We start from the raw sequence: 22637 nt of genomic DNA on the forward strand, positions 1-22637 counted from the left end.
TAGTTCATAACATTTTATTCTGTTTTGCGGTGTCGTCAGGTGAGAACTGTCACAAGAGAGCAAGTGAAGTTACTGCGAGAAGCTGTTTGCAATGTGAGTTCCGGTCTTTAACTGACTTTTTCAAATGGAAGCGAGAAAGTTGAATTGTTGTGAATGCAAAGATTTATTTATTGCTTTTGCAGGACTCTGAATTCAACGCCAGGCCATTGCAACCCATAAACAGGCGCCCGGTGCAGCTGGTTAGTCCAACTGACAGCGAATTAGAAAGCGAGAATCCGTGATTTTGCTGTTAATGCCCTCATTAGTGGGACGACGCAGAGCTTTCAGTGATAGTATAATGTAATTGACAGGGTGGAAAATAGGTGCGGAAGTTGGTTAAAGGATACTTAATCATATATTAGAGTGGCCGGAGATTTTATTCCCCTCGCGTATGCTCATCGGTTTCTCGGTTTATTATTACCTGCAGTTACCACGATCCGGATTATTTCTCTGATTTCATGACAGTTATATGCTCTTAAGATAAGAAAAGAACCTGCAGGCTTCTTCTACAGCAATGGAGCGAGAACAGTTGACAGCACAAGAATAGAGCACATCACATCAGACCAACCAGCTTTAGATCATTTCTAGGTTCTTCTAGAAGGAGAAATAAGACTAATGGTGACGGAGTTTGTAATTGTCTCGTACAAGAAAATGTATCTGCCAAGCAAAATTCACGACAGTAATTATTTCCACTTGTTATCCCCCTAGGTTTGTAAACACAGCTATCAAAACAATTGGAGAAACAGAACAGAACTGCCATAAAGCATCGTTTGTGTTTCAGGAAGTAAAGAAAGATCATTATAAGTCCGTCCTATCCACCACATCACCTATTAACTATAGCTTCTGAAGGCTCCTTAACTAAAGCACAACAGAAGCAGCACAATCACTCTTCCTTTTTTACCCTGGGAGACCTCTTCGCAAACATGCAGCTATCGCAGGCAAAATTCAACTTTGACAATTAGTTTATAACTTTTTCATGAATTACAGATTTCACAATGTATAATTGAGCAAAATGTGACTTCCGGAGACCTATAGTGCAGGGATTTTCACTAAATGTTCATAAAGAGAATGTTTTAAATGCCAAATGACAAGTAAGACATACCGCCATGCCATTTCAGCAGTTAGCAACACTTTGCCAAGTTCCGAAACTTTGACCGTTCTATGCGCCACCGGCTCATCCGCAGGTGACATCTTCTTGGGCTTCTGGATATTGATTGAATATCCACCAGAGTTAGGCACAAACTCAGCACCATAACTGACTTCCCACCCAACAACACGGAGCTCCCAAGTGATAACACATTTCTGCATTTGGAAGAATCTCAGTCACTAATACTAGTACAAGTAATCCATCCATTAGTTTTTCTTATCACATATTTTGCGGGATATAGAATTAGAAAAATAATATCCATAACAAGCAGAACTTAGGCATAAGATTGAATGAAAATATCTGTTTATACCTCATAGATTATGATTTCCACAATTTGTTTGATCCCCGGCTTAACTGTCATCTCGGTTGCAGGGTCGGAAACAGTAAATTCGGGATCGCAATCGCAATAATCTACACTCAGGCCACCATACTGCACTGGTACTTGCTCAGGAGAAATGTACTTGCCAATCATGCAAGCACAATGTTTCGACTATAACAAAGGCTCCAGGAGGAAATGATTAGAACTTAATGCATCGAAACGCGTTTGGATCTATTTACTTGAAAAGCATCTCCGCGGTTCTCGAGGAGCTTGCAAACACAAACTTGCTCTTGGTCCCATGGGTCAAAAAAGGCCTAATCATTGCGTAGAACGCCAGATACCACCAGGGAACATTGATAAATACCTAACCAAAGACCCCATCATAACCCACAAAAATCGTCAATTCAAACAATTATTTGGCCATGGATTTTGCAGGAAAGTCAAAAGAAAGGCTGGAAAATGTATCTGTGCCCCTGAGCCCCTGACTGTGGTCGCATTCCAAAAGGCAGCCTCATTCCCCTAGATGATGATGCCATTCTGTAATCTAATCTAGTGTAAATTATAAAAAAGAAGAGTAAAGAACAGAACACTACCCTCAGCTCTTTCAAGAAGATCCAAATTTACGCCATATGCATAAATGTCAAAATGTAAATCTGAAATGGAGTTCCAGGTCGTATAGTGTATATCTCTGCCACCCTGGAACCTATCCCGCAGATACTAGATTATTTTTTAAACCTAAAAACCTATCTTCTGACACCTTGGAACCTTCGGAATCAGAAATCTGGAATCTGTTAGTTCCCACAAGTTCTCAACTTTTTAGGATTTTTGGGTTAACCAATATCAGCATTGTTAAAGTATCTCACATTGCTTGTCCATGAGGCTATTCTTCTCACCTAATAGCTTAAGCTTTTTGGTTCGTATATTCTAACAAACATATTTGACCCAAATTCCACATATAATCTCTACAGTGGAAATAAAAAACAGGGCACATTCGAGTTGTTTTCTTTTTTTGGCCTACAATGACATAGCCTCAGCGTAACAGATTTTGGAGGGAAAAAAAAGTGGTCCAATTACTAAAATCCCCTCATCAACTCTTTTAGACTCTGTAAACCGTTATCCCTAACGCGTACTCTTAGTATTGCATCAGCAGCTCCCACAGAAAAACAGCACGGGATCCATGTCAAAGCCAATGGAAACCTATGCGCGTGACATACAGCGCGCAAGACATCTGTTATTTCAGCCAAGGCAGCTCTCTGATTACTGGAGAGGCACTGCATAATGATAGATCTTTCAGGCGCACTGTACAGCCTCACGGAAAAGTAAAGCTACGTTTAATTCTTTTTCTATGTTTCACCTGTGGAAGACGCCGTGGAGGTGGTGTAGTTCTCAAATTTACAGCCTGCAATAGTCACTAACCGTCAATTTCCACACTCACAAACGAGCCAAAAACTGAAAAAGGAAATTTGAAGTTGATGATTCAAAAAATTATATAGAAAGTGAACAGAATAAAGCACTAATGAAAACATCCAGCCACAGCATAAGAAAATCCTGATGTAAAAAAGAAAAATTCGATGCCTAACCTTAGCATTTGATGGGCACCCCTAAATAATTCCATAATATATAAGTTCAAGTCATTTGATTCACTCTTTTTTTTTCCTTTTTGTAATGTTATAAGCATTTATACTTGAAGCGAATGTCGAAGAACGTGTTTCTTTGCCGTGCATCAACTAGACGACATTGAAATTCCCCCGCATACAAGTTTCTTATAAAACACTTCTTTTCACTATTTTTCACTATAAAGCCAAAGCAATAACTTTCCAAAAGGTTGATGTCCCACATAGGTTCAGTAATTACAGCCAAAGAAGCAAACAAGAAAGCCCGAAGTAAAAAGTGCCCCCAGGAAAGTCTCAATCCATGATATGATTAGTGCAAAGAAACAAAAGGAGACTTCAAGAGAAGTCCAATCATGTAGCCTCGAAATGAGCGCTGCGAAATGTTAGTGTGTAACACTTTTGCTGACAATTCTAGACAGTATGCTACAACCAAGGTACAATCCACTACTCTTGCTAAGCCCTTCTCCTCCTCATGCAGGCAGAACTTCATGCTCAGTCTCTGGAAAAACAGCTAATATACTTCACCTTTACGAATGTAAATAAAACAGGCTTGTATGCAGACTCCACAATCTTCAGAAACCAAATACAAACACTATGCTTGATCAACTGCTCTCCAAAAGCATCGTCTTGATGTATAACATGCGAAATAAAAGTCATTGATCAGATTTAGTCTTGCTTCATATAGCAAACAAAAGAAAATAGCTATTATTTATATGAATTCTCTAAAATGTGGACCGCTTCTATGAATTCTCCGACCAAAAGGTGGAAAAGTAACAAAAGAAACTCCGTATGCCATGCACTTCTAGTATAGTGGTTTCCAGCAAAGGCACTATGTAGTTAAATTGCGTGCCGCTCATCTGGATTCGCAACTTTTACAAGAAAGGCAAAGAAGAGAACAGTCATCTTCATTCTAGAGGAACAAAGAAAGGAAAATTAACCCGGAGGGCAAGGCACACTTTCTCCATTTCCAAGTTGAAGATGGGTTTTTCTTTCATAGTGAGAAGTTCCAGCACCGCACAGCAGGACTTATCAGAAGAGTCAAAAACTGGCAAGGCAATAGAACCACGGATATTGTGGTGAACTGCATGTTTTACCCGTAAATATTCACTATTATTGTAATACATTACATTAGAAGTCCATTCTGGAACTTTCGACGTAAAAACACGACCAGGAAGGCCCAGAAAAGTTCCCGGTTTTTCCTCGGCGGAGAAGGTAAATGTTCTGGATACTTCTCAATATCCTTCTAGCATTTTGTCAAGTAAATAAGGTTGCTCACAGGTGCTTAAGACATACTGATCCCCAAGCTTTATGGGGACCCAGACCTGAGCCAGAATTCCCCCTCCAGAATACTCGTTGAACAAGGAGAGTGCCCTCAGCATCTTCTCATCTAATGAACGAGCAAGAGGCCTTGCTATTGCATTATTAGCCACATCAGAAATACCCAGTCGCCCAAGGGCACCTTCACCTTGTTTAGGCCCTGAATCATTTTGGTCATTGGAATCCAACTGATAATCAAGTTGGCTATCTGCTTGCTGAAAAGCCAACCTTTCCACACACGCATAAGAACTTCCCACAGCATTTGACACCCCGCCACGGTCGGGATAGTAAAAAGAACTTTGTTCTGTAAAATTCATCATATCCAATGATCCATACGGTGCTGATGGACTTACCAGTAACCCATAGGATGCAAGTATCTGCTCTGTTGTAGATGGACTGTTGCATAATCCAGCATAACCATCGAAATTCATCAGCTCGGCAAAGTTCCCAAAAGGATCCTCCAAGATCGAATTTCTTGTGCCATTATCCAAAGGAGCAGAGCTGTCCGCCTGCACTCCTGGAGGAGTCCAGTAACCCATACCCTTCTCTTTGGAAGAAAAGGGGTATTCCATTTGAAGTGAAAAAGAAAAAAAACCTTCCCCGCCAAGTATTACAAGAAAATGCTAGAGTCTTATTAGATTGTGTTCACTCTAGTAAGTCACGCTGTTCGCTACATCTTCCTACAATTGGCTACCCTGCAACTGAGATCACACGAGAATTGCAGCTAGTTTCAAAACCAACTATCGAAATCGTTCACCGTCAGGATTGGACAGTAAGACCAGCTCTTCCAAAATCAAATAGCAAACACCCTGCACCACAAACACAACAGTTTTATCTCAGGGTCGCCCTGCCTCGGGTGACGGCCGCCGGCGGCAGATCTGGCTAGCCGGGGGTCGCCTGACCTCGGGCGACGGCCGCCGGTGCTAGATCTAGCTCGCCGGCGGCCGTAGGCCTTCACCGGCTCCGGCGAAGGATAAGGTAGGTTTTTATTTTTTTTAATAAAAAAGATAATTCCCAAAGCCTTTTTGTAAAAAAAACTTGCCAAACACTACTTGGATCAAAATAGCTTTACAAAGGATTTTTTACCAAACGCCATTTATATTTCCCAAAAGAGATATTTGCATTCCCCTAAATAGCATTTAGAAAGTCGAACCAAACGTGCCCTAAGTTGGTCAGGTCAGGCATTCGAGAATCTCTTCGAGGAAGTTGTCGTATAAATTTTTGCTGTTCTTTAAGGACGGGACACGATGTAACCCTACGGAGCAGAGCATTCGCCTTCCCGCCAAAAAGGGAGGGAGGGGGAAACGGGGGAGGGGAGAGATAAAACAAAGAGCAGCAGCTACAAAGAGCAGCTGGGCTGCAGAAGATCGCAACTCGCTGGAGAGATCACGATGAAGATGGCGGCGGCGGCGGCCTCTGCACCACCTCGTGGTGGACCCTCGTCCGATCAAGGGGAAGGCGACAACAGTCTGCAGGTTCGTTCGTTCTCTCGTCACTCCCAATCCCCCAACATTCTTCCCTGAGAAAATCGCAGTCTTCATTGTCTTGCTTCGTTATGTTCCCGCACTGATCGGTGCTTGGTTATTTATGGCCGGATTCAACAGCCATTTTTCCTTCTCCATAAAGCGGCCTCCTCCTCCGACAAATCCGATCGGAAACCGTTCCGGAGGAGGATCCCCTCGTCTCCAGCATCCCCGAATAAACCCGGCAAGTCGGATGACGACGATTGCTCCGGGGATCATTCCCACGAGCGCTTGCGAATGGAGGCTTTCCAACATGCCTGGTCTGATATCGAGACTACCATTAAGGTTTCTCTCTTCCCTCCTTGTTTCTCGCTAGAGTTATCCGTCAGTTCCGGCTTCAGATTTGCATCTCTCGTTTTAATCTTCCATACCTGTCGACGAGACATCCTTTCTGTCATATTTCTCAAGACCGGTGATCTTTCAATTCAATTTCCATTGCAGGGTGTCCTCCAGAGTATCGACTCTGGTACATTCGAGGCTATATATTCCTCGATCAGTGACTTTTAATTCATCCTTTTGTTAAGGTTTGACACCTCGAACCACCTCATATATGCACATAGTTCTTTGCATATTCAAATTAGGGGACTTACTTATTCTTCACATGCATGTGTCAAAGCTCATTCTCTCAGTGACTTTTACATGTTTCCGTTAGATTTCTTTTAATCTGCTGTACATAAGAGGTTAAACGTGAAAAGTGGTAAATCTCTTTCTACAAAAAGAGGTGGTGTAACTTGGTTTGCTATTTAATCAGAGGAATATCATACTTATGTCTGCATTCTACAATGTGCATTCAAAATTAAGGGTGTATATATAGTTGCGCACCTAAGTCTAGGACCTATTAGTGTCGCAAGGCATCCATATGATCACATTTAAAATGTTATGGAGTTTAAATAAACTAACTATTTTGTGATTAGTTTTCACCACGGCGGCTGTTAAGCCACCATCTTGTGCTATGGACACCCAAGGTTGGCTTTTTGACCATTAAACCTGTTTATAGGTTGATGTCAAAGACCATATGTATCACGTGCTTATTTCCTTTTATTATACTTTATGAAGCCATCCTGATGATAAGATTCTTTCAGCGAGTGGGCAATGAAGATTCCAGTCATCTTAATCATAGGAGTGGCAACAACGCCAGATCGGTTGAGAAGCATAATTCAGTCTGAGGCGCTGCAGTGCTTGTGTCCTTTTAAGTTCAATTTGGGGACTCTGGCAGAGAGAATGGATGCAGTTGTTGAGGCTATTCTGGTGAAGCAGAGTCCTGGTTTCTTTATTAGCCATAAGGTGGCAGCTTTTAAGAGGAATCATTTTGTTAACCATGGTGGAACATTGAGTTCTTTCATTAGAGCTTTCGCGAAGCATGCATTCGGAAACGTAATCGTTCCGAGCTCGACGTAATTAAAATTTTAAACGTTGTTGCATACGTTATTAATAGTGGGTATTATTATTATTGATTAATCTTGGTTAAGTAATGTTAGCCATTTTATTTTAAATTGCCGTTAAGGGAAAGGGGGAAGATATCCTCTCAAAATATCTCTTCTGGACTCTTCTTCACTCACGTGACTATTGAAGGAAAAGTTGACCGAATGCCATTTGTCCCCTTGAGCTAGACACCTAAGCCTTGGGTAATCATTTTTCCTTGGCCAATACTCCTACGATTAAGCCACTGATTTCTTTCACCTGGCCATGATGAAGAGATAAGGTGCCACATGTGAATACAATGAAATTACCCACCCCTTCGTATACTTCTCAGTTTTCATCTTCGTCTGTGTAATTATCGAAGACAATTTCACTCAAATCGACACTCTTTTCTTCATTTTCTACTCTCACCATCACTGATCCAAAAAATCTGTGGAAGAGTTTTAACCTTTGGGGTGTTTAGATTCTGTATAAGGTAAGTGAACACTCTAGGTTTAAAGCTAAGTAAATCTACTTGGCACTTTTAACTTGGTTGCTTGAGAAAGGTTATTCTGTTGTGCAATAGTGAGGTTGTGGTGATGGTTGAATATGTTTTGCTAGTTCTGTGCATGTTCAAATGGATGTGTTTTGTTTCCTTAAAGTATGGTGAAAATCGACAAGTAGAACGATTAAATTTGTACGTGTAAGTGTTATTTTTGAGCTAATCGTTGAATTCTTCTTATTGGTTTATGTATGTTTAAACATAATAGAAAATCGTTTTACTCAAAGTGATGATTCTGTTTACCTTTGAAACTGAGCAGATTTTTAATCTCAAATTCTGGTTTCGTGTACCTTTGAAAAATGTTCAGACTTTACTTCTGAAACTGATTTAGATTTTACTGCTCGGACCTTACTTTCTGAGTCTGAACTTCCTTCTGAGTCTAAACTCGCTTCTAAGCCCCAATTTGCTTCTTATGACCGAAATTGCTTTTGATGACCGAAGTTGCTTCTGATGACCGAAGTTGCTTCTGATGACCGAATTTGCCTATGAGCCGATTGCTTCTGATGACCGAATTTGCCTATGAGTCGATTGCTTCTGATGACCGAATTTGCTTCTGAACCCGATTTTACTTCTAAGTCTGAGTATGCTTCTGAGTCTGGAATGTATTACTTCATATTTAATTGCTCGAATGATGGATTTCATGGCTTTAAAGTACAAAACCGTGATGGCTCGGTATGGGACGGGCTAAAGCGGACTTTTGCATGCAAATACTTGGTTGCCATGACTTGCATAAGAATAATATTAATTCCGTCGCCCATTTAGTGGTGTGTGACGATGCCCCGTGTGTCGGGATGCCCTATAGGTTGGGATGCCCCGGGGAGTGTTTCGGGATGCCTCAGGAGTCGAGATACCCCGTTGGTTGGGATGCCCCGGGTGTGTGCCGGGATGCCTCGGAGTTGAGATGCCCCGTTGGTCGAGATGCCCCGGGAGTGTTCGGGAGGATGAAGTAATGAACCTAATCGCATGAGCATAAATGTTTTACATCATGTTTGCGTCTGAGTGAAAATATTATGATATGTTGCATTACTCATATTTTGTGGCACATCCAGATGGAAAAAGGTATAACTTGCATTCAAGTTCTATGCATATCGTTTGCTATGCATGCATGTGTGTTTATGCCAGGTGAAGTGGTAAGTTGATTTTCCTAACTTAAAACTAGAGATTTCATTTACTGGCCTTCAGCTCATTCCATTATTTTTCAGACATGTAGGATGGATGTTTCATAGCTCTTACGTTTTGGAGTTCCTGTTTATCATGAAGCTGTTTATGAGGATGTGTTTGTGTCCGAGTCTGACGCCGTATATACTAAGTGCAGCTCTACAATATGGGTTGATGTGGGGCTTCCGGAATGGGTTCCTTATCTTTTTGTTGCGTGGTATTTCAACATGGATGGCGAGTTAATTGGCCCGTTGAGGGGCTTCGACCTAGACAATGATGGTTCCGCAGCGGAGGGTGAAGTGATCGACCCGTGACAGCTTTAGACTTTAGTTAAGGCAGACTTTTGGATGTAAATTCTAGTTTGAGATAGGCAACCCTAACCTGCCCAGATTTTTGTTATTGTATGATGTTTTGTCTGGATTGTAAATCTGACAAGGGTTTGTTAATGAGAAGAAAAAGTATTTTGACTAAATTTGTGTGATATTCATGTTTAGTCTTTAGCTTCCGCTGGCCAATTAATAAAAATTTTAAGGGATATGTGTCGCGCGTGATATTCTGGGGCGTCACAGGCAACCTCCGCCAGCCTCAAGCGAGGGCCGCCCTCGCCGGCGTTGGGCAAGGGTCACCCAGCCCGCGTCGGGCAAGGGTCGCCCTCACCGGCGTCGGGCGAGGGCGAGGGCAAGGGTCGCCCTCGCCCTCCCAGGAGAGGGCGGCCCTCGCCCGACGCCTGCAAGGGCAGCCTCTGCCGGCCCCGGCAATGGCCGGCGAAGGGAAGAGAAAAAAAAAAAGAAAAGGAAAAGGAAAAAAAACAAAAAAAGGAAAAAAGAAAGAAAAAAAGAAAAGAATTCAAAAAAGTAAAAGACGAAAATACCCTTTGGCCAGTAAGGTTAGGTTCTTATTTGAGACTGATATAGCCACTTCATGCCCTTATTTGAGACAAGGTTCACTTCATGCACTTATATGAGAAAATGACTCCACTTTGGGCCCCCTTTTGAAATTTTCCCTCTAAATCTTGATCTTAACATCCGCTTACCCCTTAGACCGTAATTAAAGGAAAATGAATAAATTATTTAAAAGTTTGAAACTCGAAAATTGTAGCCTTTGTGAATGACTTCTTATAATTGAGAAGAGTAATTTCGGAACATGTAAAGTAGATAAAACATCTTAAATGGTTCTAATCTCGTCGGCGCACGTGATTCATTTGTTCCCACTACGAAATTCCTGTGGTCAAGCTGCCTAACTTTATGATGAAACAAAGTAATGATTCTTGATTTCCTCTAATTGCATTTTTCTTTAAAGTAGCTTTCGATTCTAAAACCATCTTCGTGGAAAAGCTCCCTTTCTTCATTCAAATTTCCAGATTTATGGAGATTGATAAATCTAATTGATATGCTTCCACTTAATGCCATTTGCTCAAAGATTTTGTTTTTTGTTTTCCTAAATCACAACAATCAATTAAAATAAATGACATTCAATCAATCTTGATCTTGATTCTGGGGAAGAATTTATTTTAGAAAAAAAGGGTCAATCAACACTTTCCAATATGAATCGTTCCATGTTTAAGCCAAGAGAAGCGACTTCATGCATACACTCAATGTCTATAATTGGAGCAAGGTGATTAATTTCATCAATAATGACAACTTCATGCCTCGTCTATGCTCTCCCGGTGTTCATGATTGGTCTATTGATCAGGATGTTCAGTGATCATTCCAATTCCGATTATTTTTATTGTTTTTATTATTGTTATTTTGCCTACATCTTCTAGTGAAAACATCATTTTGTTTTATTAAATTTGCACGCGTTTCAAATTGGTTCAATGGGAAGGCCCAGCAAGATCCACTCCTCACCTTTTCTAGTTGGTTCAAGGCCGGCCCATGTCCTTCTAATGTGCGGCTACCCCACGATCTCGCTTACTTACCTTGGCCACATATCTATAAATTCCTCACTTGTTATTTATTCTCCTTATCCAAGGAGAGGGACTTTTGAACTTCTTAACTTTTTTATTTATTTATTTTATCCCCACATTTTTTAGATTATGAAAACATAATCCCTCCTTCTGAACACTTATCAAATATACCCAACATTAGACTCCCTCCAAAATTACAAATTATTCACAAGAGTTTATTAATTTATTTGAGGAGAAAAGAGAAAAAAGGACCAGGGAAATTAATGCATGGTGGGAGAGCGAGAAAGGAACTGGCTATGGACAAGACAACAGAGGTAGGAAGATGGAGAGAGAGGGTGAACGTTGAACAAGTATCCAAAAATTAAGAGATTTAAGTACATCTCTTAAGTACGATGTCAGACAAGCAATATATAACACAAAGCCATTAGGCATTTGCTCGATGTATGATTATGTAAAAGCGTAAATGACTACCGGTCCGCCAAACACCGATGACCAGTTAGATGCATCAAAACAATGTCATAGTCACCCAATTTTTTCCGTTTTTTTACAAGTAACCACACTCGTAGCATATTTCAAAAGTCCATGGTACCACTGAACCCACGAGCAGACAAGAATTTCCGTAGATCCCAACGAGTCAGCTCACTAACAACAACCATCGCGACTTCCAAGCTGTCTTTGTTGTTTTAAGAGAATCCATATAGCAGAGAGTAAGGGACAACTAAAATTACCAACTTACAGCCCGAAAATTCCTCAGTACCTTCAAGTCTCAGCTTTCAACTCCTTATATACATACAGTGCCTGTGCACTCAAACAGTGGAGAGGCTATAATGTAAAAACTCGAAAGATAAAAGAGAAAAAAAGCAAGTATTTGGAAAAAAGCTATTGGTGAATCCTATGTGGGCTATAAACAGATGGTATAGGCCTTCTCCATGCAGAGCCAACAGAAGATGGATGAAATCCCAGCACATCCATCGGTAAAACTAAATGTACATCATTTGAGCATGGACCAAAGGTTATTTATCCGAAAAGTCCCCAAAAAGGAGCAAGGATGTATTCACACGACGGCGGCTTTCAGGCAATAGTTGCTCCACGTCAGGAACAGGTTTAAATCCTTTGTCACTATCTGGGAAAGGGAAAGACAGAGACAAGGAAAGAGATCCAGAAACAGGGTCCTCTTCTTGGGCAGCCACCACCTCTGGATGACTTTCGCTTTTATCTGCCACACCAATCCAAAGGGGCAGAAGGCCTTTGTTTGATGATTGTGTTTTTGCTCCCAAAGCAAGGTCAAGATTTGGTACCCCATCATGAGATCGAGCCGGAACTGGTGGTGGCAGTGTTTTCCAAGGGATGGAGCTCTCCCCTGAGGTCAGGTCATTTGCATGATTGGAAACGACAGGAAAGAAGAACCTCTCAGCACTTCCAGTGTTTTCCAAATTGATCGACTCATCACAAGCTCTATCATGCACTGTCTTCAGAACTGCCAGAGTGGAATCCTGCATACTTTTCTGTGATGCAAAACCATCTACCAAATTTGCATCTATCGACCTACTAGCCTTGTATATTTCGCTACTATCAGTCTTCTGCTTCTTATTCACATTCTCTATTTTAACATTTTCACTACTAACGTTATTCCATGCCACTTTTTCACTAGCGCCAAAAGAAGTTTGTGAGGCTGTCTCAACAAAATCTGAATGTCGCCGCTTCTTTTCATGCTGCATAATCTTGAGCACATCTAAAGTCGTCGGTTCTATCTCTAATGCAGCACCTCTGTCCATGAGCCTGTCTTCTTCCTTCAAGACTTCGTCAAGCTTTGCTTCATTTCCTGTACCATGCATTTCTTGCTCCCCGCAATTACTGATTTCTCCAAGCAAACAACGGGACAAAGAACCTTTTCTATCCGGGGAGGTATCACGCTGCATCAACATCTTATCATCTTCGGCACTACTACGGGCACCAGTTGTTACATACCGCTGAAGCTCCATGGGCACTATGGCATCTGAACCACAAACTTCATTCTACAGAAAGTATTGGAGATTCATTTGCACCATGGGAAAAAACTTAAAATCACTAGAGAATGGTCAACACTCACACAGTCACAAACTCTCAAGCATAAACACTTAAACTTGAATATCATGAGTTTTACAGTCAGTTTCTACATATTTGCAAAAACAGTATTAGAAATTATCAACTACATAACCTATTTGATGCAATGGAACAGCAGAAGCAAGAAAAGAACTATTTCGGCATATAATAAACCCGACAATGCTATGAACATAACGTTGTAACAATTTTTTACAGAATACAAAGCAAGCTAACAAAAATATGCTACTTGTGACAAAGGCTCAGAATCTCTTGGATCGCAAGGACTCAAAGCAAAAGGTGCAAACACTATACCAAAAAGCACCATCAAGATTTCAATTTTCTTCATGAATGCACACCATTAGTTATATTACTCTATTGATGTATCAGTTAATATCAAATTCACCTCTTCATTGGAAACACTAACCATGGATTGCAGTTAAACATCTTATAAGTATAAAAAACCTCCTAGACAAGTCATAAAGCATCATACATAGAGGCCCGCAGATAAAAAGTATGCATAGAAAGAATTCTGAGGAAGATTCATGCCTGGGAGGTTTGAGGACATTTCTTTTGCTTCTTTGACCAGTCACTGCTTGTAAAAGAGCCATGCAAGTTACGGGAATCATGTCCACTGTCATCCTCAATTGAGACTTCTTTCAAACATATACACATCTTATCCATTGAAGAGTCTTTCGCATGACAATTTCCATTCATGGCCATGGATGATGGTCTGATTTGAGAACTGCTCAATGAAGGATTCCCAGAGGGAGAACTCTGTTGGCAAGATTTACCACATGGAGGCAGATTCCCACCATTGCATTTAGGAAGAGATAGCTTATTAGATGACGGTACAACGAGAGGAGGAATATCTTTCTCTGGAAGCATCACATTTGAAGTGGATATACTTGACTTCAGTGAAGAACCAGATTGTTGATCTAAACCAATCACAGTTCTTCCCCGGAAAACACCCCAGAGATAAAATAACGTGTTCCAGCCTGTCAGCAAGAAGTCTTTTGTTATCTCTCCATTGTATAAATAAATTACATATTACTGAAAGCTTATATTTTCTATCCTTACTCAACCTACGAAAATTCAAGAGACGCATTTTGACAGCAGTAATGATGAAGCCCTTCCCTACTAACGGGGCTCATTCAAGAATGTGCCATACTGAACCTAGTTGAGGATAAGACTAGCACAGTTGATTACACAATTTATCTCATTCCAGACAATATTATTTAGTTTCCAATGAATTCATACTAATGATTAAAATTTTGAAGGTTGTTTGAAAAATCAATCCATTAAAAGTAGCTGCTAGCATAATTGGCAAAGTTTCTTTCAATTGATGCAAAGAACCTGATAAGACTTTGGCATTCTCAGGGGCTAGGGAGTGAATTAGAAAGAGGAGGGCCACCTTTCTCTGTGATAGTTGAAAAAAGGATCCAGCGCCTTTTTTCGCCTCCCCCACCACCCCAAATGATTGCAGGTGGCATAGGTATTGGCAATAACTAAAACCATATGTGTTACTTGAATGTAGTAGCATGTATATAGATTATCTGTAACTTCATCCCATAGAGTAGAGCTGGCATGTTTTGACATGACGTGTTTACAACATAAGTAATTAAGCGTGTTTGGATTCAGCGTCTTTGTGTCACAAATGGGTCAATCCATTTTTACAGGGATAATAAATGTGTCGTTGACAGATTGATCCTTTCAATCTGTCTACGACATTTGTATAACATCTTACACGTTTAATTAAACTGGTCAACATCTTACACGTGTCGACACGACATATTTAGATACACTTAGACATGTTAATATACCTTTAACTACATTTTTACGTGATTGTATAAGATAAATAGTACTTTAAACGAGTTAATTGTATCATCTCATATTTAAATTCCACTACTGTGAATAATTTGTAATTTTGGAGGGAGTCTAATCTTGGGTATATTTGATAAGTGTTCAAAAGGTGGGGATTATGTTTTGATAATCTAAAAAATGAGGGGATAAAATAAATAAATAAAAGTTAAGAAGTCCAAAAGTCCCTCTCCTTGGATAAGGAGAATGAATAACAAGTGAGGAATTTATAGATATGTGGCCAATACAGTAAGTGAGTGAGATCTTACTAAGTGGCATTCTTATCGGAAGTAGATCAACGAATGGTCCGGCCCCACATGTCATGAGACACAAAAGCACAAATTACCAGCCCTACTATAATTAACACCAGCCTCTCCCCCTACTCCCGCCAAGAACCTTGAAGGTAAAAATAAGACATGGGTCATAGACCCATTTCTTAAACCATATTTGATGAGCTGGGTTGTTATATGGGTTAATTATATTTAGAAAATGGGTCATAAATGGGTTTAGACCCAACTATATGAGTATAAATGGGTTTTATGGGTGTTAAAATGGGTTCACAATTTACATAGACCCAATCCACTTCTATGACTCTCTCTCGTCTTCACTCAATCTTGCGCTCGCTGACTCCGTGCTTTCACCTTAGTTTGGGTATGGATCTTTCAAGATCGGGTTAAAAAGATGTGTTTTAGTAATATGGTCGGACCATTTTCAACTCGACCAAAACCCGGCCCGGCCTGGCCCGGCCCATCCATTTGATAGGTCTTGTAAAAATCAGGAAACCTGACTGATAAAGTTTGCCGTGCTGATGACTTCGGTACAGGCAAAAGGTAGAAAACTTAAACTTAGAAGATAAGAGACTCAGCAACTGATTCTTACGCTGGGATTTCTCTGGTAGCTGGTTGGAAGGGAAAATCAGTAGTTCAACACCATCAAAATTTGCTTTCAAAGCTAAATCACTCTTGATCATCTTCTCCAAAAGACCTTTGTAGCTCCTCTCATAACTGTGTCATCACCAATAAGCAAGTAAGAAAAACTTGCTGTGACAACAAAACTTGCACATTATGTCAGTATTTCGTAAGCAGAAAATAGGTAGCCAGCGACATACCTCTCAGGATCCTCCGCAAAAAAGTAAAGAGCAATATTATCATCATGTGCACCACCATAAAACTGGGTTGGCCATGTACAAGTTCGAGGTACTTCGCTCAAGAAAATTTTATTTGAGAACTTCTTCACCATTTCAAGAACCCTAGGCGAAGCCAAAGCAGACAGATGTGCTTGAAGTCCTCCACAAAAATCTGGCTGTTGATTGCCTCTGCACACCTCAAAACTCCCTCTGCAAAATATAATAGATATTTAAAAAAACAATAGGTTAACCTTCAGAAAATGATCATTAATTTGATAAGGTTCGAGGCATCATACTTCCAGATACACTCATGCTCCGGAATAGCTGATATCCTGCAAATAGCAGATGGCAAAACTGAAGCACAAGGAAATTGGCTTGAAGAACTCCCCTCAGAGTGCCTAGTGAAATCTAAGTTCGCTCCCTTTAAGGAAGTAGCTGCCTTTTGTAGTCCAGTCAGCTGGATTGCATTATTGCCAATCATCTGCAAGCGGGAATCAGAAGTACAGCTTTGACGAACTGCCTGCCCTTCATATGGCCCATCAACAGACATAACTTTCCTCGAGATATCTGGAAATGATAAGGGATCCACGTGGATGGGGATAGACACGGACAAATCCTCAGATTTCTCAGGTCCTTTGTTTCTTTTATATATTCCAGGCTTTTTCAGCATAGAAGATGTTATCGGAGTTTTAATCTTACTACTGTTGTACGTCTCCTCTTTGGTACTTCTGGTCATTGAAACGTCCATTCCAACCTGCAAGCTACTAACAGGGCAAGACTCTGCATCGTGACCAACTTCTTTACTTGAACCACTTATAACTGCCTGCTTTGAGCGACTAACAGTGCAATCCCGGGCTTTGTCAGTGTGATTTGCCAAGCCCTTTGAGCGAGATAACCCTTCATGTCGAAGCCCATTGCCTTCAATACAATGTTTCTCGACAGTCCGAGAAGAACTAGCTAAGGGTTCTTCTTTCTGATCAAGCTGATTTGACTTGTACTCTGCAGAAAAATTGTATATTTCATCAGAGGAAGAAGATCCTACAGCGACTAACCCAAAAAGGATCAGTAAATTTCTTCACCAAGAGTCAGTCGTGACAATTTTAAGAAACGAGTAAGGTTGCTGAAGACAAAACCAACTTTATACAACAAAGTAAGAAGATAAAGCTATGCAACAGTAACGTAATAGCCAGGGAATTCTCTCCTCCATACTGTATGTAAAACACCAATTTCAAAGCCCCTTACCAGCAGACTTCACTAAAACAGCCAATTTAACATCAGACTGCGCAAGCTTTAAATCTCGGTTGTTGCTTGGAAGTGTGCCTTGCAAAGGTTCCCCGCAGGATGTAAGCTTCTGATCAGAATTAGGTGTAGAGGGAGTTGAACTGTCCCTTGTTAGACTTGAAAAATTGCGGTCTAACTTACGTAAACTCGTCCTATCAAACACACTCCCTTCTTTGAGATTCTTAGATCCTTTTGGGTTCTGAGCATGAGTGAGTTTGGTTGGAAGCATTTTAACTTTGGCATCAAGAGCAACTGAGCGACCTGGATTTGTGTGTTTGAATGACATTGATTTGCCTATTGTTTTGGTAGGCCCTTCCTTTGAAATGAAGGAAGAATTCTCCCTCACGCCTTTGTGCTTCTGAATCATTCCTTCATCAATTACTTTTACTTTTGGCTTCGAAATGAAGGCATTGAATGAATTGGACTTCACTAAAGTACCTAGGAAAAGAAAACCACAACTACAGAGATAAGTATCGTGATTGACACGGAAGAAGCACTTTCTTGAGTGTCCAAACATTCTCCGGAAAAAGTACCTTTGAATCGAAGATCGGAAGGCAGGGGGGAGCGTGCACCCTCAGGGAAGTCTTGAACAGGATTTGTGCATGACATTTGCCGAGCTAGCTTTGCTTTTCCCTTATCAATATTCTTGAAGCAAGAATCCCTTGATGATGTGACTCTCCTAGTGGAGCCACACAAGTTTGACGATCCTGGTCCTTTAACTGTTGGAGAGACTTCGATATTTTCAACGAAACCTTTCTCAGGGACTTGTGAAGCAGAAGTGACTCTAGACGATGTTTTCCCCTCAATACCTACACCGGTTATTCAATTTTAAAAATAGAAACTTTCAACTCTTATGATCAAAGCTTCAATGTGGATTGCTCGCACTTCATACACTCAACTTCATTATCTCATCATTTACTATTTCCTTACCTGGCTTCTGGTTTTCAGTCTCATCAGCTGACTTGCATTCTTCACACACCCAGTCACCTTCTGGGACCTTTTGAAGCATTTCTCGCATGCAATAGCTGAGTGATGCAACAGCAATCTCATAAATTGGTGTTGTTGGAGGGCGACTTAATTAAGTAATCCATAACAAGCAAGTAAAACCAGCCAAAACTTCATAAATGACTTATTTCTACTTACGTGTGTTCTGCACCATCACTACACCTACTACATATGGCAAGTAAATCCTCCCGACCTGCATCCCCACAGATATCACAAACTTTGACCTGTTTCAGCGAGAAAGAAATGAACAAGATGCCATTTTCCACCAAAAGAGAATATTGAACTATATTCAAATATGTGTACACGTGCACAATTCATATGAAAAGACAGCAAGGTGATGTATGCTAGAAGAATTGATTAAAAAAAAAACAGATGAAGAAAGCAGAAAACATTAAAAATAATCATCATCCTCTGTGCTCTTTACAGAAACACCAGTCCTCTTAACGCATTAATCCAGATTAAAAAGTTCTATAGAAGAAAAAAGAAACCATGTCATGACCTCCTTAAGCAACAATTCCCAATTCCCGCATGAGAACACACCAAATCACATTAGAGCTGTTTCCTTGCATTTGACAGGACAAGTTTACTTGAAACTAAGTTATCACCAAACTATATTTGTTCTCCCTCTGCTTCTCACGAGGGGCCCAGAAAGAACCAGTCAGCCTTCTCAACCACATACACCTAAAAAAAAGGTTGAGAGAGAGAGAGAGAGAGAGAGAGCGAGAGAGAAAAGGGGGGGGCGTGCCGCATATTCGGCAGCAATAACAAAACTGACATGATTCCAGTTATAAGGATGGAACCTGTGTCCACAAGCCATGTGCTTAACTAGTCCATTAAATATTTGAAATTCCAGTTATAAAATTTTCTAGTCCCACTAATCATTTAATTTCAGTCATAACATAACAAGGAACAAATGATTCCAACAGCTCAGAGTAAAATTTGTTCTGGTAATATCACTCAAACAACAGAAAAGATTATCTCAGCAGCTTAGTACTTCAAATATACTGTTTAAAAAGAAAAGAAGTGGTATTGCTTACATCCTGCTCCAGAATATCCGATCCCTCACTCTCATCCCCAGGCAGAAGTCGTGGTGAAGGGCCTGGCACGTCAGGGGTCTCAAGTGATTCGGTTAACTTTTTGACCTGGTTATCTTCATTAAGAGATTTCAATTCTCCTAATGGAATTTCATGATCATCTCTTTCACTTCCAGCTCCTTGAATTGATACTCTAGTTCCTTCTGGATACAGATTGCCACTTGAAACTGAACTAGAGGGAGCAACTTTTCTGTCTAGATAGGAATCATCATTATTAACCCTGGAGTTTAGATCATTGCCACTGCTAACACAGGATATATTATCATCTTGGCCTTCCACTGGCTTGGAATCCTCGTTTGAAATATTAATCTCAATGGAACGAGACCATGGTTTAGGAGGCAGATAAGTTTCAGAAAGTTTTGCCCTGTCAAATAACTTGCGTACTGTTGAAACATCTTCTAAAGCGCCAGACGCATCAGTTGAAGCTGGTTTGTTTTTAGTGTTATCACAGGAATACCCAGAATTGAACCCCTGTGGATGACTTGTTTCATCAGCAGTGCCTTGTGGGCTATGTTCCAATGCGCCACTAAAAGGCCGCAAAACATCACAGTCATTAGCAGAATATTGGCTGGCTACACCATCGAGACAGGTTTCATCAGAATATTCCTTCCTTTTGGATCCCATAAGAGCTTGATTAAGATGCATACAAGATGTGCAAGGAGCAGAGCACACATTACAGGTACCAGACTCTGCTGTAATATTAACTTTCTTCTGATTCATGGAAGGCCCATCAAATCCTATGACATCTGGAGATGGTACCTTACGATTCAAACCAAAAGAATAAGATAAAAGCATGACTATATGCATGAGCCATCAAAGATCAAGAAGGCACCAATAACTTAAACTTCCAGGTTTGCCGCAACCAATAAATTAGTAAAACTGTATATAGACAACAAAAGGCAGACACAAAAAGACGGCAGGAAAAGGAAGCAACATCTCAATAAGACATACAAAACACTAACTTGTCATTTTTCAGGAAAAAAAACACGTGACGATACAATCAAAAGCCCTGTTTAAGATATCTATGCACGACTTCCCATGGAAATACCATATTTCTTGCTCGAAAGATTACGTGTATCCCAAAGTAAACATAACTTTACAAGGGATGGATTTCCATCATCGAGGGAATTGAAACCCAGGATGAAATATGGTAGAAGTAGAAGAGAGATGGTCCATTGTATGTATGGCCATTAATGGTTGGTTCACACTATGGAGAAATTATCTCACCACCTTATTTGGTAACACACTTTGCACACCGGACACCATATACACACAAAAACCCTTTTGACTTGTGTAGCAGCAGAAAAGTAAATACTGGGGAACTTTAGAGGGACTACATTAGGGACTCCACGACCGACCATAACCACCCGAATGATGCAAGCGAGGCAAGCACCAGGATAACTCATGTGATGACCATTTACGGATGGGTCTCTAGCACTTCAAAAGCGGTCTTCAAACTAATAAGGGACTTTGGAGTGTTCAGCCCACTCAAAACCGTCCAGCTCCCATCTCTAAATACAGGTGGGTTCCAATCTAGGGACGGAACCGAATCCACCCATTACCTACACCTAGAACTTACGTATACCCTCCATAAAAAAATGTCTAAAATAGTTTGCTTGCTGATACTAATACCTTTGCCTCAAACTTCACATGGACCATGCTGGACCTCAACAGGTACATGAAGATGCATGCACAAGACAAAATTCGAGTTGCGAAAGTAAGATACGAAATGCAAATAACCTGATGAACCACGGAATTCTTCTTAGAATTAGTATCGGCCTCGTCCCCTGGCCCTTGCATGCGACAGCGCCCTTTCAACACTGGTGTGATCTACAAAGGACAGCATCCAGATCAATTGAAAGATTTTCGACGAATAAGCTTAATTACTCGTCAATCTTTGGCAGAATCAGAGCATCGGGAGCTCGTAAGCACCAATATCAGCGAGGAGAAAAGAAGCAGAAACGCAGACTTTAAAATAGAAATTAAAAAAAAAGCGGAACCCGAAGGAACGGAAAAGGATTTATTGAGCCCAAACCCTAATTGCCTCGGCACCCAAAAAGAAGAAAAAAAACCCAATCGACTCAAAGCAGAAGTTTAATTTTTTTTCTTCACAGATTCACAGGAATCAAGAGAGGGGAAGCCAGGTAAAGACGAGGGAAGGGGGGGAGGGGGGGGGGGGGGGATTGAAATGGAAGTAATTGAGGGGACCTGATCGGAAAGGGATGGGAACGAGGAACGGTTTAGGGCAAAGAGATTACATGCCTCGGGTTGTTGAATCAGGTCCGTGGCGCCATAAAGCTCCTCCACATCCCGCTGCTTCCGCTCTGCCATCGCCGGGAGGAACGATCGCTTGCGGCTGCGGTCGCGGAGCGCCCAAAACCCAACATGAACTCCCGAGTTTTTTAAGCTCAAGAAAACTGGTGAGGGTTGTGGTTGTAATGGGAACGTGGGGAAGGCGAGACCACAATTTGAAGTACAATATGAATTCGAGAATCGATTTGTGAATCGCGCAAATCAATCACATGTGCCGAAGAAAAATGGAGAGAGAGAGAGAGAGAGACAGAGAGAGATCACAGTGGAGGAGGAGGTGAAGGAGGTTGGGGTCTCTGTGTGTGTGTATCTGTGTGTCTGTGTCTTGTGTGCGTGTTTTTGAAGGCGAGGACGGGGAGTGAGAGCGAGCGATCGGGTGAGGGAGTGCAGCGGTGCGTGGTGTGGCGTGGCGTGGCGTGGCGTGCCCACCTCCTTCCTCATATCGCCACCGTCGCTTGCCGATATAGCTTACCAACATAATTATATTTGATTTCATTTTCTTTATTCAATTTAATCTCTGGAAATTTTCCGAATTGGTGATTTTATTTGTTCTAATATAGCTGAATACAAGTCAGACTATTGCGTCATTTTCGTGCGTGTTTAACAATGGAATCACGCATTCTCATTGGGGGCGTTGCTAAGCAAAAGTCTTCCTTCCATAACATGGCGTACTTTTATTATTCCTTATTTTTTCACAACCACATAAAAAGGAGAGGAATGTCTAAAAGAAGCAGCGCAGGCATTATTCTTTATATATATTACATACATAGTTTAAATTTCATTATAGAAATCGATACATTTTAATACTTTATTACAGTATTTAAGAAAATTAATGACATAAATATACTTTGAATCCACGCGCTTATCACATCATTTATGATTATATCTTTCGAAATCGAA

At 40.8% G+C, this 22637-nt stretch overlaps 3 protein-coding genes, 1 long non-coding RNA gene and 1 pseudogene across 6 annotated transcripts; 2 read left to right on the plus strand and 3 right to left on the minus strand.

Moving 5' to 3' along the window:
• Positions 1 to 37: 37 nt before the first annotated feature.
• Positions 38 to 472, plus strand: LOC130134884 (uncharacterized). The gene is made up of 2 exons (XR_008814409.1): positions 38 to 93; positions 183 to 472. It is a non-coding gene; the product is annotated as an uncharacterized LOC130134884 (long non-coding RNA).
• A 151-nt stretch (positions 473 to 623) lies between these two features.
• LOC115687552 (patellin-3-like) lies at positions 624 to 1817 on the minus strand. Its single transcript, XM_056303028.1, has 3 exons — positions 1497 to 1817; positions 1142 to 1341; positions 624 to 696 (listed from the first exon to the last, which is right to left on the minus strand). Exons 1-3 carry the CDS (start codon positions 1656 to 1658, stop codon positions 624 to 626), a joined length of 435 nt encoding a protein of 144 aa, XP_056159003.1. The 5' UTR covers positions 1659 to 1817.
• A 761-nt stretch (positions 1818 to 2578) lies between these two features.
• Positions 2579 to 5246, minus strand: LOC115687551 (protein NLP8-like; annotated as a pseudogene).
• Positions 5247 to 5703: 457 nt separating this feature from the next.
• Positions 5704 to 6465, plus strand: LOC130134965 (origin of replication complex subunit 3-like). The gene is made up of 3 exons (XM_056303029.1): positions 5704 to 5910; positions 6040 to 6243; positions 6400 to 6465. The coding sequence occupies exons 1-3, from the start codon at positions 5827 to 5829 to the stop codon at positions 6463 to 6465; spliced, it is 354 nt and encodes a 117-aa protein (XP_056159004.1). The 5' UTR covers positions 5704 to 5826.
• A 5215-nt stretch (positions 6466 to 11680) lies between these two features.
• Positions 11681 to 22042, minus strand: LOC115687617 (uncharacterized). Of its 3 annotated transcripts, none has more exons than XM_056302688.1 (12): positions 21690 to 22042; positions 21168 to 21257; positions 19371 to 20186; positions 18472 to 18557; positions 18257 to 18353; positions 17862 to 18141; positions 17290 to 17766; positions 16344 to 17046; positions 16030 to 16257; positions 15801 to 15925; positions 13611 to 14059; positions 11681 to 12997 (listed from the first exon to the last, which is right to left on the minus strand). In XM_056302688.1, exons 1-12 carry the CDS (start codon positions 21756 to 21758, stop codon positions 11996 to 11998), a joined length of 4422 nt encoding a protein of 1473 aa, XP_056158663.1. In that variant the 5' UTR covers positions 21759 to 22042; the 3' UTR covers positions 11681 to 11995. The 3 variants fall into 3 exon arrangements, with proteins under 3 accessions (XP_056158663.1, XP_030469115.1, XP_056158664.1); XM_030613255.2 differs by having other exon boundaries at positions 17862 to 18137; positions 18259 to 18353; positions 21690 to 22041; XM_056302689.1 differs by lacking the exon at positions 21690 to 22042 and having other exon boundaries at positions 19371 to 20173.
• Positions 22043 to 22637: the final 595 nt, after the last annotated feature.

The sequence above is a fragment of the Syzygium oleosum genome, unplaced genomic scaffold (genome assembly GCF_021117445.2).
Source record: "Syzygium oleosum isolate NSW1041296 unplaced genomic scaffold, Sole_v2.1 Sole_v2.25, whole genome shotgun sequence".
In the NCBI taxonomy this organism is placed as follows: domain Eukaryota; kingdom Viridiplantae; phylum Streptophyta; class Magnoliopsida; order Myrtales; family Myrtaceae; genus Syzygium; species Syzygium oleosum.

Coding starts and splice junctions, on each gene's coding strand:
- LOC115687552 (XM_056303028.1), bottom strand. CDS start 1,658: ATGATTGGCAAGTACATTTCTCCTGAGCAAGTACCAGTGCAGTATGGT. Junction 1,342..1,496: donor TGGAAATCATAATCTATGAG/GTATAAACAGAT, acceptor TTCCAAATGCAG/AAATGTGTTATCACTTGGGA. Junction 697..1,141: donor ACTGCTGAAATGGCATGGCG/GTATGTCTTACT, acceptor TTTGCTTGGCAG/ATACATTTTCTTGTACGAGA.
- LOC130134965 (XM_056303029.1), top strand. CDS start 5,827: ATGAAGATGGCGGCGGCGGCGGCCTCTGCACCACCTCGTGGTGGACCC. Junction 5,911..6,039: donor AAGGCGACAACAGTCTGCAG/GTTCGTTCGTTC, acceptor CGGATTCAACAG/CCATTTTTCCTTCTCCATAA. Junction 6,244..6,399: donor ATATCGAGACTACCATTAAG/GTTTCTCTCTTC, acceptor TTTCCATTGCAG/GGTGTCCTCCAGAGTATCGA.
- LOC115687617 (XM_056302688.1), bottom strand. CDS start 21,758: ATGGCAGAGCGGAAGCAGCGGGATGTGGAGGAGCTTTATGGCGCCACG. Junction 18,354..18,471: donor AGTGATGGTGCAGAACACAC/GTAAGTAGAAAT, acceptor TGCATCACTCAG/CTATTGCATGCGAGAAATGC. Junction 17,047..17,289: donor TGTTTTAGTGAAGTCTGCTG/GTAAGGGGCTTT, acceptor ATTTTTCTGCAG/AGTACAAGTCAAATCAGCTT.